We start from the raw sequence: 17741 nt of genomic DNA, 5'->3' as shown, positions 1-17741 counted from the left end.
GAACATTTCTGGGTCTAGCGACCACTCTCCTTCTTTCAGACTTTTCCTGCTGAGATAGTCTGCTACTGTGTTTTCCTTGCCTCTTAGATGAACTGCTGTCAGGGTCTTTATATTCTTTTCAGCCCAGCAAAAAATTATTCTTGAAAGATCTTGTAGTGCCTTTCTTGTACCCCTTGTACCCCCTTGCCGATTTAAATAAGCCATGGTAGTGGTGTTGTCCGACAGAATTTTTACATGTTGAAATCTTATGGTTGACTGTAGATAAAGTAGTACTTTGTATACCACTATGAGTTCTTTTTGATTCGAAGATGCTTCTGCCATCTTTTGACTCGAAACACCCTGTACTGCTTGATCTTGGGTGTGGCCTCCCCAACCTCGACCACTGGCGTCGGTTGTAATAACTATTTGATTTGTAAGTCGCCAGAACACACCTCTTTGAAGATTTTTTCTTTATTCTCCACCAAAGGAGAGATTGTTTTACACTTAGAGGAATTTTTATTCTTTTGTCTAAAGTCTCCTGCTTTACATCCTAGAACTTTAGGAGGAACATCTGTAGCATTCTTGTATGATGCTAGGCCCACTTGACTGCAGGGATTGCGGAAGTTAAATGGCCTAACAGCGTCATGATATCTCTTATGGCACTATTCTGGACTCGCAGAATAGTGCCACCTTTTGAGAGAGAGGGGTTTGCTTTTCTTGCAGGAGGAAGGACATAAGATTGTGGGAATCTAGCATGACTCCCAAAAATACCTTTTGTTGACTGGGAACTAGTCCTGACTTCTCTTCGTTTATTAACCAGCCTAGTTCCAGTAATTTTTCTTTCACAACCTGTAAATGAGCTTGGAGATCTTGGAGGAATGGAGCTGCCACCAGAAAGTCATCCAAATATGGAACGATTAGTATTCCCTGGAGATGAAAAGAGCCGGTTACTTCAGCCATCATTTTTGAAAAGACCCTGGGGGCTGACGACAACCCGAGAAGGGCCTGAAACTGGAAGTGATATTTTCTCCCCTTCAAAAAAATGCAATCCTGAGATATTTTTGATACTGTCTGTGTATGGGAACATGGTAGTATGTGTCGGAAAGATCCATAGTTACCATGTAGCAATCGCAGGTCAAGAGATTTACTGTCGATTTTATCGTTTCCATTTTGAATTTCTTGTAAGATATGTTTTTGTTCAACTTTTTTAGGTTTATTATTAATCTGAAGGATTTGTTTGGTTTTTGGATGAGAAAGATGGGAGAATAAAACCCCGTTCCCTCCTGATATCTTGGAACTGGGATTAAGACCTGTTTTTGTAGGAGAGAGCATATCTTGGATTCTAGAGCCTGCTGTTTTTCCTTCTGAAGTAATGGTTTGTTGAGCATGAAATAATTCTCTTATAATGCCTATTATCCAGAGAAAGGTAGAAATAAATATTTTCCCAGGCCGAGACAATTCTTGTTAGTCTGCCTCCTACCTGAGACCTGGCGTCATTGTGAGGGTTTTGCAGAGGTTTCTGGGGTGAATAGGAATCCTCTTCCCTTCCCTCTAGAGCAGTGGTCCCCAACTTTTTTTGCACCAAGGACCATTTTAATGCAAGACAATTTTCCCAGGGACCGGGTGGGGGGGGGGGAAGGGGGCGGGGGTTCTGGGGTGGGGCTTAGGAGGTGGGCGGGGCTGACTGATTCACGCGCATAACAAAACACAAGGTGCATATTAAAATATATAACACTATATAATGACTATATAAACTGACTATGGTCTCTGCTGCACTGGTCTCTGCTGCACTGGTCTCTGCTGCACTGTACCGTATTTTTCGCCCTATAAGATGCACCTAGTTTTAGAGGAGAACAATAAGAAAAAAATATTTTTCATTACACCTCAGGTCAGACCAGCAATCAGACCTCAGATCAGACCCCCAATGGCTCAGATCAACCCCCAAACCTTTAGCCATCTATCAGCCCCCAATGTCAGCCATAAACCCCCCCAATGTCAGCCATAAACCCCCCCAATATCAGCCATAAGCCCCCCAATGTCAGCCATAAGCTCCCCATTAGCCCCTCATGTCAGCCATAAGCCCCCTATTAGCCCCTCATGTCAGCCATAAGCCCCCATTAGCCCCTCATGTCAGCCATAAGCCCCCCATTAGCCCCTCATGTCAGCCATAATCCCCCATTAGCCCCTCATGTCAGCCATAAGCCCCCCATTAGCCCCTTATGTCAGCCATAAGCCCCCATTAGCCCCTCATGTCAGCCATAAGCCCCCCATTAGCCCCTCATGTCAGCCATAAGCCCCCCATTAGCCCCTCATGTCAGCCATAAGCCCCCATTAGCCCCTCATGTCAGCCATAAGCCCCCCATTAGCCCCTCATGTCACCCATAAGCCCCCATTAGCCCCTCATGTCACCCATAAGCCCCCCATTAGCCCCTCATGTCACCCATAAGCCCCCCATTAGCCCCTCATGTCAGCCATAAGCCCCCCATTAGCCCCTCATGTCAGCCATAATCCCCCATTAGCCCCTCATGTCACCCATAAGCCCCCATTAGCCCCTCATGTCACCCATAAGCCCCCCATTAGCCCCTCATGTCAGCCATAAGCCCCCCATTAGCCCCTCATGTCAGCCATAAGCCCCCCATTAGCCCCTCATGTCAGCCATAAGCCCCCCATTAGCCCCTCATGTCAGCCATAAGCCCCCCATTAGCCCCTCATGTCAGCCATAAGCCCCCCATTAGCCCCTCATGTCAGCCATAAGCTCCCCATTAGCCCTTCATGTCAGCCATAAGCCCCCCATTAGCCCCTCATGTCAGCCATAAGCCCCCCATTAGCCCCTCATGTCAGCCATAAGCCCCCCATTAGCCCCTCATGTCAGCCATTAGCCCCTCATGTCAGCCATAAGCCCCCCATTAGCCCCTCATGTCAGCCATAAGCCCCCCATTAGCCCCTCATGTCAGCCATGATTAGCCCCTCATGTCAGCCGTTACCCCCCCATTAGCCCCTTTATGTCAGCCCCATGTCCCTCATGTCAGCCCCATGTCCCCCAGGTCAGCCATCAGCCCACAGTGCAAATAAAATAAAATAAAAAAAACACTTACCTCTCCTGCTCCTGGTCACCATCGCGATCCTCTTCATTCTGCTGTCGGCTGGCTGTGTATAGCGGCGCACAGCGTGAGGTCACAGAGAGATCTCACACTGTGCGCAGCCATGCACAGCCGATAGCCGAGCCGAGGACCAGGAAGCGGGGAGTACAGATCCTTCACCGCTCCCTGGTCCTTCTGTACTAATGAGCAATTATGGCAAAAGAGAAAAGGGAGAGGCGCTCATAGGGTGGTAAGCGATGATACGCAGATAACGTGATGAATAAAATGTGCTCACCTTTGGGTGTTGTGCAGGTGTAAGCGCACAACAGGTTTAGACACACAATAGGTTGGGAGGGTGAGGGAGGTCCGTGCTGCCGGTACCCGTTCAGTCCCTTTGGATGGAGTTGCCAAAAACTCCTAGGGATTGTTAGGGTTGAGAAGAGTGATTTGTGTCCGAAAACACACAATAGGGTACCTCTTTGGTGCACAGGAACGACCACAGTTTCAGGTTTTTGGGTAAAGATACTATTTATTGTTCAGTTGACAACGCGTTTCGGAGTTTATAACTCCTTTTTCAAGTCTAAAGTGAAACAGCAAAGAAATAAAAAGGGGGAAAAAAATGCCGAAGGTAAAGGAAATAGCAAAAAATCCACAGTAAAGGCCCCCACACAGTTGGTGGGACGATATATATATATATATAGAAAAATACATATATATATGCGCATAAAATTCAGTTATGTTGAATAAATCAATTGATTAAAATTACAGCATATAAAAATATATAAATATCTAAAAAGATATATATATGTATAAAAAGTATATTACACGTTGTATTTTATACATTCTGGATGGTTGCTGGGTCTAGTGCTAACCCAAACATGAACGCGAAAAAAGTTTATAACCACTTCTATTCTCAGGGGCTTGATGTACTCTAATCTGTCCAAATTGGACGCTGTTTGAGTAAAGTGTATACACACATATATATATATACATACATATATATATATATATATATACATATACACACACACACACACACACGTGCACACATGTATATACGCACAATGATGGTGTGAGGGATGTATAGTGTTAGACCATGATATACAGTGTACATTGGTAATATAGTGGTAGGTTGTGGTGGCTCACTAGCAAGTAGTTAAGGTATGTTGCTGCAAGCTCATATAGAGGGAATCACCCCACCCTCTCTTAAAGGCAAATGTAGTAATAGAGTAATGAGCGAGCACTCATACACTTGGCAACCAAATTGACATGTGCAGAAAATATTTATTACTTGTATTTTATGGGGATATAATAAATATTTTCTGCACATGTCAATTTGGTTGCCAAGTGTATGAGTGCTCGCTCATTACTCTACATTGGTAATATACTGATGTAGTGGGACGTGGTGCTTATGTGGTGTGATATGGCGGCATAAAATGGAGTCTGATGGATAGATGTCGGTATTATTAGAATAGTGATGTTGGTTGGTTATAGTTGATCCTTTTATTTTTATTGGGGAACAGGAGGGAAGTATAAGGTTTACCTTGGGGGCGCCAACAGCAAGGGGCAACAGGCAGAAGGTGGCCGGGTGGCTACAGGAGGAGGAAGGAAAAGATAAATGATTAAATGGATGATAATGGCATAATTGAATGAAAGGCCCAATGTCTGAATGGATAAGGATGCAGAGGTAAATGACAATGAAGCTCTGCAGAGCTAATGGACGGCTTATTAAATGATAAAACTAATGAGTAAAAAGGCCCAATATCTAATATTTAATTGCAACTATATAAGGAGAGTTGAAGAAAAGCTGCAGGGGAAGGTGACAATGAAGTTCTATAGGGCTATTGTATGGCTTACCTGGGAAATCCTTCTGATGTGTGCTGCTGCTGTATCTGGCGTCGCTCACAATGTGTCTGGGAGCGCGCGCTTCTAAAGGTTAAAGGGGCGGGGACTGAGTCAGTGACGTCACGGGGGAAGCCTCTCTGGGCGGCGCTGTTCGGCTGGTGCGCTGGAGGCCGGGGAGATCCTCCTGCTGCAGTGTTGTTGTGCCGAACGAGCGCTCAGGCTGGTGCTCCGGGGGTAGCGCAAGTTGGACACGGCAGATCAAAGGGGGTGGATCAGGCTGATGTGCTGATATCGTAGTGGCGATGTGTGTGTATGTTTTGAAAGCTGGTGCAGCGCAGCTGGTTGTAGGGGAGGGGGGTGGGCTGGGGAAATGAGGTGAGACTGGATGACAGATGGAAGGAGAAAATGGGATGGGTAGATGGACTAGTGTAAATATAATGAATGAAGAATGGATGTAAATATAAATAAAATTGAATATGAAATAAATTAATAAATAAAAAAGATAAACTTTAATAAAGATGAAAAAGAAAAGGAAAGAAAAAGAAAAAGAAAAAGAAAAAAGAAATGATTGAATGAATATACATAAAATTGGATATGTATAAACATATATATACACATACATGATATGAACGCAGATACAGTTGTAAATAAAATAAATACAAACATATATATATATATATATATACACACACATACATACATATACACATACACACATAAAAATCTAAAAATATAAAATATAAAAATAAATGAAAATAAAACCTCCTTCATAACCACATTCAACACCAATCATAATATTCTGAGAAACATATTTAAGAAATATTGGCAGATATTACAAGCAGATCCGTTCCTAATAAAACACATACAACCGGAGCCACATATAACGTTCAGAAGAGCACAAACAATTTAGAACCTTATTGCCCCCAGCCGTTTGCACTCTCTAAAGAAAGACCCCCCTCCTATTTTGAGCCTATTTCCCAAGGTGCTTGGCAGTTACAAATGCGGACATGGCAGATGTAAGTGCTGCCTCAACATTTCAACCAGAATTACGAAGTTCTCCAGTAATGTAACAGGAGAAAACTTCGAAATAAAACACTTTTTGAATTGCTCTTCAACATTTGTCATCTATCTATTGGAGTGCACGTGTGGACTGCAATACATTGGCCGCACCACCCTCACCCTAAAAGAGAGGATGAACAAACATCGCTGGAACATCACAAACGGCTTCCTCAAACACAGAGTTTCCAGGCACTTCTTTCAGGTACACAATAAAGACCCAGGGGAACTCACCTTGCTACCCATTGAAGCAATCCCAGCTACCGATGGGAACCGTTACCAAAAACTGAGGAGAAAAGAAATGTATTGGATTTTCAAACTCCAAACCATCGAACCATATGTATGGTCTAAATGAATCTTTAGAGACCAACTGCTTCTAATCTCCCAATTTACGCAGTTATTCCTCATCAGCCCCACCAGGCGCCAATTTCACCATCACCCTGTCCCTTTTTTCCCCCCTCCCCCATACGCGTCCACACACCACTTCACATCCCAACTCTTATCCATTCTCACTCACCCCCATTCACCTCACTCCCCCACATTCACCATCATCCCCTTGGTCACTTTTCCACCCCCCCCCCCCCGCTGTATCAGTAGTTGCCCCAAACCCCCATCCCCCAGCCCTCTATCCCCCACATCCACCATCATCCCCTTGGCCACCCTTCTACCTTTCCCCCCCCCAGCCGCATCATTAGTCGCCCCAAAACCACCATCTCCCAGCTTTTTTTCCCCAGCCACCAGGCCCACTGCTTTTTCCGCCATCAAAACAACAAAGGTTTACCTGACTCTTCTATTCCTTTTATTCACTCATTTATTCATTCACTCAATCATCTTTTATTTTTATTTTTATTTTTACATTTATTCATTATTTATTTTTTATTTATTATTTATATTTATATTTAATATTACTATTTTCATTTATTTTTATATTTTCTATTTTTCTATTTTTATGTGTGTATGTGTATATGTATGTATGTGTGTATATATATATATGTTTGTATTTATTTTATTTACAACTGTATCTGCATTTATATCATGTATGTATATATATGTTTATACATATCCAATTTTATGTATATTCATTCAATCATTTCTTTTTTCTTTTTCTTTCCTTTTCTTTTTCATCTTTATTCAAGTTTATCTTTATATTTATTAATTTATTTCATATTCAATTTTATTTATATTTACATCCATTCTTCATTCATTATATTTACACTAGTCCATCTACCCATCCCATTTTCTCCTTCCATCTGTCATCCAGTCTCACCTCATTTCCCCAGCCCACCCCCCTCCCCTACAACCAGCTGCGCTGCACCAGCTTTCAAAACATACACACACATCGCCACTACGATATCAGCACATCAGCCTGATCCACCCCCTTTGATCTGCCGTGTCCAACTTGCGCTACCCCCGGAGCACCAGCCTGAGCGCTCGTTCGGCACAACAACACTGCAGCAGAAGGATCTCCCCGGCCTCCAGCGCACCAGCCGAACAGCGCCGCCCAGAGAGGCTTCCCCCGTGACGTCACTGACTCAGTCCCCGCCCCTTTAACCTTTAGAAGCGCGCGCTCCCAGACACATGGTGAGCGACGCCAGATACAGCAGCAGCACACATCAGAAGGATTTCCCAGGTAAGCCATACAATAGCCCTATAGAACTTCATTGTCACCTTCCCCTGCAGCTTTTCTTCAACTCTCCTTATATAGTTGCAATTAAATATTAGATATTGGGCCTTTTTACTCATTAGTTTTATCATTTAATAAGCCGTCCATTAGCTCTGCAGAGCTTCATTGTCATTTACCTCTGCATCCTTATCCATTCAGACATTGGGCCTTTCATTCAATTATGCCATTATCATCCATTTAATCATTTATCTTTTCCTTCCTCCTCCTGTAGCCACCCGGCCACCTTCTGCCTGTTGCCCCTTGCTGTTGGCGCCCCCAAGGTAAACCTTATACTTCCCTCCTGTTCCCCAATAAAAATAAAAGGATCAACTATAACCAACCAACATCACTATTCTAATAATACCGACATCTATCCATCAGACTCCATTTTATGCCGCCATATCACACCACATAAGCACCAAGTCCCACTACATCAGTATATTACCAATGTACACTGTATATCATGGTCTAACACTATACATCCCTCACACCATCATTGTGCGTATATACATGTGTGCACGTGTGTGTGTGTGTATATGTATATATATATATATATATATATATATGTGTATATATGTATGTATATATATATATATATATATATGTGTGTATACACTTTACTCAAACAGCGTCCAATTTGGACAGATTAGAGTACATCAAGCCCCTGAGAATAGAAGTGGTTATAAACTTTTTTCGCGTTCATGTTTGGGTTAGCACTAGACCCAGCAACCATCCAGAATGTATAAAATACAACGTGTAATATACTTTTTATACATATATATATCTTTTTAGATATTTATATATTTTTATATGCTGTAATTTTAATCAATTGATTTATTCAACATAACTGAATTTTATGCGCATATATATATGTATTTTTCTATATATATATATCGTCCCACCAACTGTGTGGGGGCCTTTACTGTGGATTTTTTGCTATTTCCTTTACCTTCGGCATTTTTTTCCCCCTTGTTATTACTTTGCTGTTTCACTTTAGACTTGAAAAAGGAGTTATAAACTCCGAAACGCGTTGTCAACTGAACAATAAATAGTATCTTTACCCAAAAACCTGAAACTGTGGTCGTTCCTGTGCGCCAAAGAGGTACCCTATTGTGTGTTTTCGGACACAAATCACTCTTCTGTACTAATGAAGCGCTTCCATAATGGAAGCGCTTCATTAGTACAGAGTTAAAGACTGCCCTGATCGCCGCGGCCTGGCTAACAATCCTCCGCGGCCCGGTACTGGGCCGCGGCCCGGCGGTTGGGGACCGCTGCTCTGGAGGGCTGCCACTTTCCCGATCTCTCTTTCGGGACTCCTTTGGTTACGAAAGGACCGTCCCTGTTGATAAAATTTTGAATCTGATAGGAAACTTTTTTTCTTGTCTGATGCCTTATCCAGGATATCATCCAGGACAGAGCCAAAAAGCTTATCCCCTTCACAGGGGATAGAGCATAGACGACTCTTAGAACAGGCGTCCCCAGACTAAGACCTCCGCGTGGCATTTGAAAGGGCAGAGGATCTACCTGAGAGCTTTACCAGATCTGCCGAGGCATCAGACAAACATTTTGAGGCCTGTTTCAGAATAGGAATGGAGGCCAAAATCGCCTCTCTGGGGGTGCCGGCTGCCAGGTGTTCCTCTAACTGGGTTAACCAGACTGACAATGATCTGGAGGTGCAGCTTGCCGCTATACTCGGCCTTAACATAGCCACGTTTGTTTCCCATGCCCGTTTGAGAAGACCCTCACATTTATGTCCAAGGGTCTTTTAAAATGCCCATATCTTCAAGGCAGCGAAGTCTTGTTTGATATGAAGGCAACAGGGGCATCTATCTTGGGAGCCTTATCCCACAAAGATGAGTCTCAATCCGCAAAAGGATATTTCATCTTCTTTTTTCACCCAGTCCCTAGAACATTCTATCTTGAATAGACTGGGGCTCTTTAACGTCCTCAATTTTCATAGTGGCTCTTATCGGTCTCAATCATTTTTCTGTGTCCTCAGTGGTACAGAAGGGCTTCCCCGAATCATCATCAGAGGACTCAGAACCTACATCTGAGAATATTTCCCCATCATCAAAGTCAGGTTCAACTTGGAATTCCGACGTCTGTGATCTTTGAGAGGTGGATTGTTGGGGGGAACATGTTGGTAGTCTTGCGTCTATCACCGTCTTTACTTCTTCCTCATATTTCTTATAGATTCTAGGAAGGAAGGAGACTCTTCGGTCACCACTTTGTCCGTACATCTGGGACAGAGCGCCTTTTTAGCCTTTGACAGCAGGAATTTTTCGGCCAGATTCTCCTCCAGAGGATTTAATGGTGCTGGTCTCCCTGCCCTACAAGGTAATATAAATCAGGGCTAGTGGCCATAACTCTAACTTGGGACCAGCACCACACCAGTGGGGGGATAATTAAGTTGTGCCACCAGTGGAGATGACATGCTGCACGTGTCAGGAAGACGCTGGGACTGCAGCGCTCCTTCCTGCCGACATCTCCCCTGATATCCGCCAGGCCTCTGACGTCATGCACTCGTGGAAGTGACGCACAGAGGCCTGGCAAATGGAACTCTCGGCCCTAGAGAGCTCCGGCTTGTTTGCGCATCGTTCCCCGCCGTGAGATGGGCTGCCTTCACTGAAGGGCTTATGCCTAAGGAGTGGGGATAGAGGCTCCAGGCCCCTTCTATACCCGTCCTCTGCACCAACCCTCCCAGGATGGGGCAATAATAATAGGCCGTGCAAGATAACTTGAACTTCTGACACCGCAGGAGTGGCTTCCACGCGAACCTGAGGACAGGAAACAACAACTGAAGCAGGGGCCTTTTAAACTTGAGCTTCTACATTGTTTCCTGTCCTGGGGAGGCAGGGACAGCCTCCTGAGAGTGCCGTTGTGGAAGCGCCAGGGAAAATAATGTTTGTGTTTCCATTTTTTTTTTTTTTTTTTGGGCGATTGTCTTAGGTAGGATCAAATTTTTTTGCTGGAGATGATGGTTTGATTGGTACCATTTTGGGGCACATATGAATTTTTGATTGCTTGGTATTACACTTTTTGTGATGTAACGTGATTAAAAAAAATATATATTTTTTTTTACGGCATTCAACAGATGAGTTGGATCACATGCTATTTTTTAAGAGCAGGTCATTACGGACATGACGATACCTAATATGTGCATTTTTTAACTTAATTTTATTCAATAAAAGCATGTTTGAAAAAAAAAATCATGTTTTTGTGTCTCCGTTTTCTGAAAGCCATATTTATTTTAATTTTTTAGACAACTGGCTTATGTAGAAGCTCATTTTCTGTGGGATGAGGTCACTGTTTGATTGGTGCTAATTTTGGATAAAAAATTTTAAGCGATCTGTACAGTATTAAAATGTATTGGCTCCGATGAGCCTTAGTTATTACTTCGCAAAGTCTCGTGAGACTTCGCAAAATAACTTCAGAAATTGATTTATACTGTAAAAAACATTTCCCGATCTCGGGTTCGGATCTCTCTGAGATCATCTATGTTACCTATATCTGATTTGCTTGACCAAGATGGTTGTATTGGCTCTGACCTTACTATCCAGCATAAGCTTAATACACCCATTCCTAATGTCCTTCTTCTGCACTCTATCAAGACAGAATCACTCCTTATCCTTAGGAATACACAACACCACACTTTGACCTCCTGGTTTGAGAAACTGATAGGATGCTCTATGTTCCCCTCCAAGGTCATATCCAGGATCATTAAGATGCTTAAGGCCCCTTCCTCTGATGTCAGGCCGGCAATCATAAGTTTGTGGGGAAAAGATTTGAAGAGGAATTTCTCTCCTTCTGACATTCGAAAGTTATTTACCACATCCCATAGACTTTCTAGATGCATCTGCATTGAAAAAAAAAGGGGTATAAAGTCTTGATGCGCTGGTATAGGACTCCAGATAAGATTTCCTTGTTTGCTTACAACATGTCAGATGTCTGTTGGTGTTGCCCTAGTGAAAAGGGCACATTCTTCCACGTCTGATAGTCATGCCAAAAATTGAGAGAGTGGTGGTCAAAAATTGTCCGACTGAATAACCAGATTTGCCATACCTCTTTCAAATGCTCTCCTGAGTTAGCTTTTTTGGCTTTTGGCATTGAGGGGGTGGGTGCCTATAGAGCATCACTTTTTTATTTTTTGCTTGCTGCCGCACGGTTTCCGATACCTACATGCTGGCTTTTCTCAACAAAGTTGATCAATTCTATGGACTCGAGGAAATTTCCCATTGGGAACCGCGTTTTCTTTCAACTTGGACCCCCTGGAAAGTGTACAGACACTTCTCTTGAGACACACACCGGGCTCCATCCACTTTTTCCATTAATGGAATAAAATCTGGATCACTGTATCACCAACTACTTTTATGATGGCCTGTCTATGCACACCCATGCCCACTGCTTTGGTTTGGTTTGTTCTTTTACTAAAGTCTTCTTTGTGCTCCTCATTATAGCCGTTCGTTTATACTTGATCTCATTGTCAGTAACAGACTTTTGAATTGTAACAATTGTCCCATGTTATACTGACTATATGGTAAAACAATATATAAAAAAAAAAAGAAAAAAAGAAGAGGAGAAGTAGAGTCAGCAAATGCAACACTGAAAGAGCAGCCAGAGAGATAGGAAGAAATCTAGGAGAAGGCAGTGACATTAAGACCAATGGATTGGAGCATGCTGAGTAGGAGATGGTGTTCTACAGTGTCAAGCAGAGAGATCCATGAGAACTTTTTTGTAATTATGTGAACAGAGCTGTATAGGGGCTCATTTTTTGCGGGGCGATCTGAACTTTTCATCGATACCATTCTGGGGTGTGTATGACTTTCTGATCACTTTTTATTAATTTTTTTTGTAGAAAATGAAGCGACCATAAAACGGCGAATCAGCCATTTGGACGCTTTTCTCTGTTTTTCTGTTTGCTGTATGGGAATAGATTTTATACATTTATACTATGGGCATTTTCACACATTGCGATACCCATGATGTGTATTTTTTTTAGTTCTTTTATTTTTATTTTGGGAAAAGGGGGGTGATTTGAATTTTTATGTTTTTTTTTATTTATCCCATAGGGAACTATAACATGCAATCATTAGATTGCTATTATCATAGATTCCACTTGCATTGGAATCTATGATTATTTCACTACTTTCCTATGGAGCGCTATTACAGGCAAGGGCCGCAGCAGCCTCCTGTCATTCATAAAGACAGGGACTGCTGCATACACGCTCCAGCTCACCACACGGGGGAGCCAGAGCACAACCGAAAGCTTTCGGTTTTCAGCGCACTCAGAGGCCGTAGTCAGGATTGACCACGGCATCTAAGGGGCTAAATGTCCGCGATCAGCATTACTGACGGATGCCGACATTAGCCGCGGGTGTCTGTTAGAAGAAGCAGGCGGCCACCCACGGCTATGGCGCCCGCAGCGGGCAGGAGCGGGCGCCATCTTTAAACACGCGCCTAGGAGCGGTTGGATCGCACAGGTGCAGGCAGTAGGCGGTACTGTGCCTGCGCGAGATTTCAGACAGACGGATTGAAGATTCCAGGTGTGTGGCTTGAATGAATTAGTTGACGTAGCAGAGGGGCAGCGCCATTAATTTAGGCTGTGGGACGATACTGCATAATGAGGAGATTTGTGCTTTTTGTGCTGCATGCTGGGACATGATTTTATACGTTAAGTTGATTCAAAAAGGTGAATAATGCATGTGAGCTGTGCATGGGTGTGGTAAGAACAGAGGGACTCATATGGAGAGGATGCAATGGACGGGTAATAAGGCAATAAGTGTAGAGGAAAACAGCACATAATAAAATAGACATATGAACGAGATGGACAGATGTCTTTTTTCAGCCTCATAAACTATGTTACTATGTTACATACAGGTGAAACTCGAAAAAGTTCATTTATTTCAGTAATGCAACTTAAAAGGTGAAACTAACATATGAGAGAGACTCATTACATGCAAAGCGAGATATTTTAAGCCTTTATTTGTTATATTTTGATTGATTATGGCTTACAGCTTATGAAAACCCAGAGTCACAATTTTGAGGTACCCTTTCCTCAGGGGGTATGGATTAATTAGCTGACTAGAGTGTGACACTTTGAGCCTAGAATATTAAACCTTTTCACAAAATTATAATTTTAAGCTGCATTAATGCAATTCCTTTTAAAGTTGCATTACTGAAATAAATGGACTTTTGCACGATATTCTAATTTTTCGAGTTTCACCTGTAGATGCAATGAACACAGTCATTGAGATAGTAGCAATTGTGTTCGAGTATCTCTCATAGTATATCTGTCTGTATTCATACTATCTATACAAATGAGTATATATGGTACTGCAGCTTGGAAGCACATCAATGTTATTGTCCCAGAGAACCCTTTTATAAAGTAGGAACTATCTGGCTTACTTTACCTTCTGTTGTTCAAGATTTCCATATTTCACAATGACATGAAGGCATGGATTGGCGGAACTGTTGCTTGAAGTTGCATTTAGGGAAAGAGACTGAATGATGGCCTGTTGTATATCCAAGTTTTCTTCAGGTAGTGTCTCTCCACTTGCTCCATCATTAGCATCTGTTGGATATTCATATGTGTCATATGTTTAAAATGTGTACTCCATCAATTAGGGAAGATCTTTATAAAGATGCATAAATAAATTGCACGGTGAAAGCATGTGGCATATCTAACATAGGGCACAGCATAGTAAATTTGTATCTTATATTATTTGAGGTCCTAGGGCTCACACAAACAGGATTTAGGTATATGATGAACACTACCAGGAATGTGTACAGCAGTAATGTAATCTGGTCACCATGCACATGTACAATATACAGTGGATATAAAAAGTCTACAAGCTCCTGTTAAAATGTTAGGTTTCTGTGATGTAAAAAAGATAAATCATTTCAGAACTTTTTCCACCTTTAATTTGACCTATAAACTGTACAACTCAATTGAAAAACAAACTGAAATCTTTTAGGTGGAGGGAAGAAAAAAAATAAAAAATAATAATGTGGTTGCAAAAGTGTGCACACCCTCTTATAACTGGGGATGTAGCTGTGCTCAGAATTAAGCAATCACATTCAAAATCATGTTAAATAGGAGTCAGCATACACCTGCCATCATTTAAAGTGCCTCTGATTAACCCCAAATAAAGTTCAGCTGCTCTAGTTGGTCTTTCCTGAAATTTTCTTAGTCGCATCCCACAGCAAAAGCCATGGTCCACAGAGAGATTCCAAGGCATCAGAGGGATCTCATTGTTAAAAGGTATCAGTCAGAAGGGTACAAAAGAATTTCCAAGGCATTAGATATGGAACACAGTGAAGTGGAGAAAATATGGCACAACAGTGACATTACCAAGAACTGGACGTCCCTCCAAAATTGATGAAAAGACGAGAAGAAAACTGGTCTGGGAGGCTACCAAGAGGCCTACAGCAACATTAAAGGAGCTGCAGGAATATCTGGCAAGTACTGGCCGTGTGGTACATGTGACAACAATCTCCCGTATTCTTCATATGTCTGGGCTATGGGGTAGAGTGGCAAGACGAAAGCCTTTTCTTACGAAGAAAAACATCCAAGCCAGGCTACATTTTGCAAAAACACATCTGAAGTCTCCCAAAAGCATGTGGGAAAAGTTGTTATGGTCTGATGAAACCAAGGTTGAACTTTTTGGCCATAATTCCAAAATATATGTTTGGCCCAAAAACAACACTGCACATCACCAAAAGAACACCACACCCACAGTAAAGCATGGTGGTGGCAACATCATGCTTTGGGGCTGTTTTTCTTCAGCTGGAACTGGGACCTTAGTTAAGCTAGAGGGAATTATGAACAGTTCCAAATACACGTCAATATTGGCACAAAACCTTCAGGCTTCTGCTAGAAAGCTGAACATGAAGAGGAACTTCATCTTTTAGCATGACAACGACCCAAAGCATACATCCAATCAACAAAGGAATGGCTTCACCAGAAGAAGATTAAAGTTTTGGAATGGCCCAGCCAGAGCCCAGACCTGAATCCGACTGAAAATCTGTGGGGTGATCTGAAGAGGGCTGTGCACAGGAGATGCCCTCGCAATCTGACAGATTTGGAGTGTTTTTGAAAAGAAGAGTGGGCAAATCTTGTCAAGTCAAAATGTGCCATGCTGACTGTAACGGATCACCTGGCACCCCGACTGAGTACCTCCGTTGACGGATGCGCCTAGCGTTTTCCTGAGGTCTCCAAGCACTCTGGCAGACACCACCATCACCGAACCGAAGAAGCAGATAAATCCTCTTCAAATATTTGAATGCTGTAGACAGTGGAATAGGAAACCATACGAATAGGTTTACGATCCTAGCAGTCAAACTGGAACAGCATACCATAAATCCTCCCCCCAAGAATGAGACGACACTTCACTTTGAGGGTTAAAACAGGAACTGACTGTACTTCACGTACAGCCTCTTTTATTCACAAACCAAAAACATAGTACTGCCCACAGGGTTTTGAAATACAACCAATCAATATGTGTCACGGCCACGGTTTTGGCCGTGACTCCTTGGGAGCCGCATACAGTTGCCCGCGGTTTGGGTTGTTGTTTCAACCGCAGCTTGAGGCTTGATGTTATATGCCTCAAGTGCGGTTGCCACGGACTACAGGTATGTGTGCGGTCCCTTTAGAGTTTGTGTGCGTGTATGTATGCACTGTTGTTAGTCTGTGTGCACTCTATGTATTGTGTGGTGTGCACGGACACCTTTCCTGCACTGTGGTTGCCCGTGGCAACGTTTGTCGTTGTGTACATGTGGTGGCAGTGTCCCGGCCTTGGGGCTGTCTCCCAGGACACGGTTGCCACCCATGTCATTGCCTGCAGCAACAACCACAGTGTGTTTTGTTGTGTTGGACACTTTCCCTTTAAGTTGGTGTTTTCCCTTTCCTGTGGTGCTGGAAGGGTTAACTCCCTTCCCAGTGTGTGTGATGTCACTGGGTGTGTCTGACCGTTGGGTGTGGCCTCTTAGGCCTATAAAGCCTCTCACTTTGGCATGGCTCAGGTGGTTGCTTCAGTCATGCTTTGCTGTTGCAGCCTCCTGTGATTTCCATCTTCTTGTAAGGGCCACCCTTCCGGTCATAACTTCTAATACCGTGATGTGTTGTTGATGTCTTGTGTCTTTGGTTTTTGTGCAGCTATGGATGTCCTGGTCCCTGTGTGTCTTCATGTGTGTGCTGTTTACCTTTGTCTGTGTGGACAGCCTTTCCTTTGCACGGGTTCCAGTCAGCAAGGCTGAGACAGGTTTGTGTGGAACTGTTTGGTTCACCTGTCTTATCCATAGTCCTGTTTATGTACCCCCTTCTTCATGCTGCTTGGCCAGTGAGACTCCTGCTCCTCCGTGCCTAGGAGGAGTGGGTTGTCTTACCCTGCTCCTTAGCCCAGGGACCGGTCGGAGGGTAAGTCAGGGATCCGAGGTTCCTGCGCATGGGTCCTCCTACCATCAAGGTCGGCCCATGCAGGTAGGAGACAGGGTCAGCGTTAGGGATGCAACAGGAGGTGACCTGCTCCCTGATTCTGTGTTCCTGGCGAGTAGCGACTGGACATCTTCCGTCATCGCACGGCTGAGGATTTCCCCCATCCTCAGCCGTGACAATATGTTACAACACATACAATGTAAGTACAGCAACCAATCGTTCACGCCCCCAGAGGACCAGAAGGGAGACTGCGACACAGGACAGATACAACATATCCCCACAATGCATCATGGTTTCCTCCTCTCTGTCCTGGAGACAACCGAGGAGCAATCCAATTATCTCTCAGGACAAAGAGAAATCGCCAATACACATGTGGATACAACAGGACAGACATCACCATTTAAACACACAATGGGACAATGGCACAATAGAAACACACCCAGCATTTTCCTCCCAAGCTGACAAGTTACACTTATTATAAATTGTTACAACTTTGTGAGTTTACATTGTCCATACATATAACTTACATCAATTTAAACAGTATAACTTGGGGACAAACCTATCCAAAATTCACTTGAATAGGTTCAGGGGTTTAAAAGTTAGTATGGGCCATAATCCTGAGGCAAGAGGCTGGTAAACAGGCCTCTCCAAAACCCAGTGGCGAAGACTAACCAGATACCTGACC

The 17741-nt window shown here is 43.3% G+C and overlaps 1 protein-coding gene across 5 annotated transcripts in view; it reads right to left on the bottom strand.

Annotated features, from left to right (window-relative positions):
• Positions 1-17741, bottom strand: part of LOC120989528 (protein mono-ADP-ribosyltransferase PARP14-like) — a 245264-nt gene that overhangs the window by 108797 nt on the left and 118726 nt on the right. For 4 of the 5 annotated variants that reach the window (XM_040417684.1, XM_040417688.1, XM_040417686.1 and 1 more), the window contains one exon: positions 14034-14194. The exons of the other annotated variant lie outside the window; for it this stretch is intronic. In XM_040417684.1, coding sequence (XP_040273618.1) covers positions 14034-14194 — 161 coding nt within the window. The remainder of the gene's footprint in view (positions 1-14033; positions 14195-17741) is intronic. 5 annotated transcript variants of the gene reach the window in all.

Source organism: Bufo bufo, chromosome 2 (assembly GCF_905171765.1).
Source record: "Bufo bufo chromosome 2, aBufBuf1.1, whole genome shotgun sequence".
In the NCBI taxonomy this organism is placed as follows: Eukaryota; Metazoa; Chordata; class Amphibia; order Anura; family Bufonidae; genus Bufo; species Bufo bufo.
The sequence above is the reverse complement of the archived record's forward strand: the minus strand, read 5'-3'. Positions and strand labels throughout refer to the sequence as shown.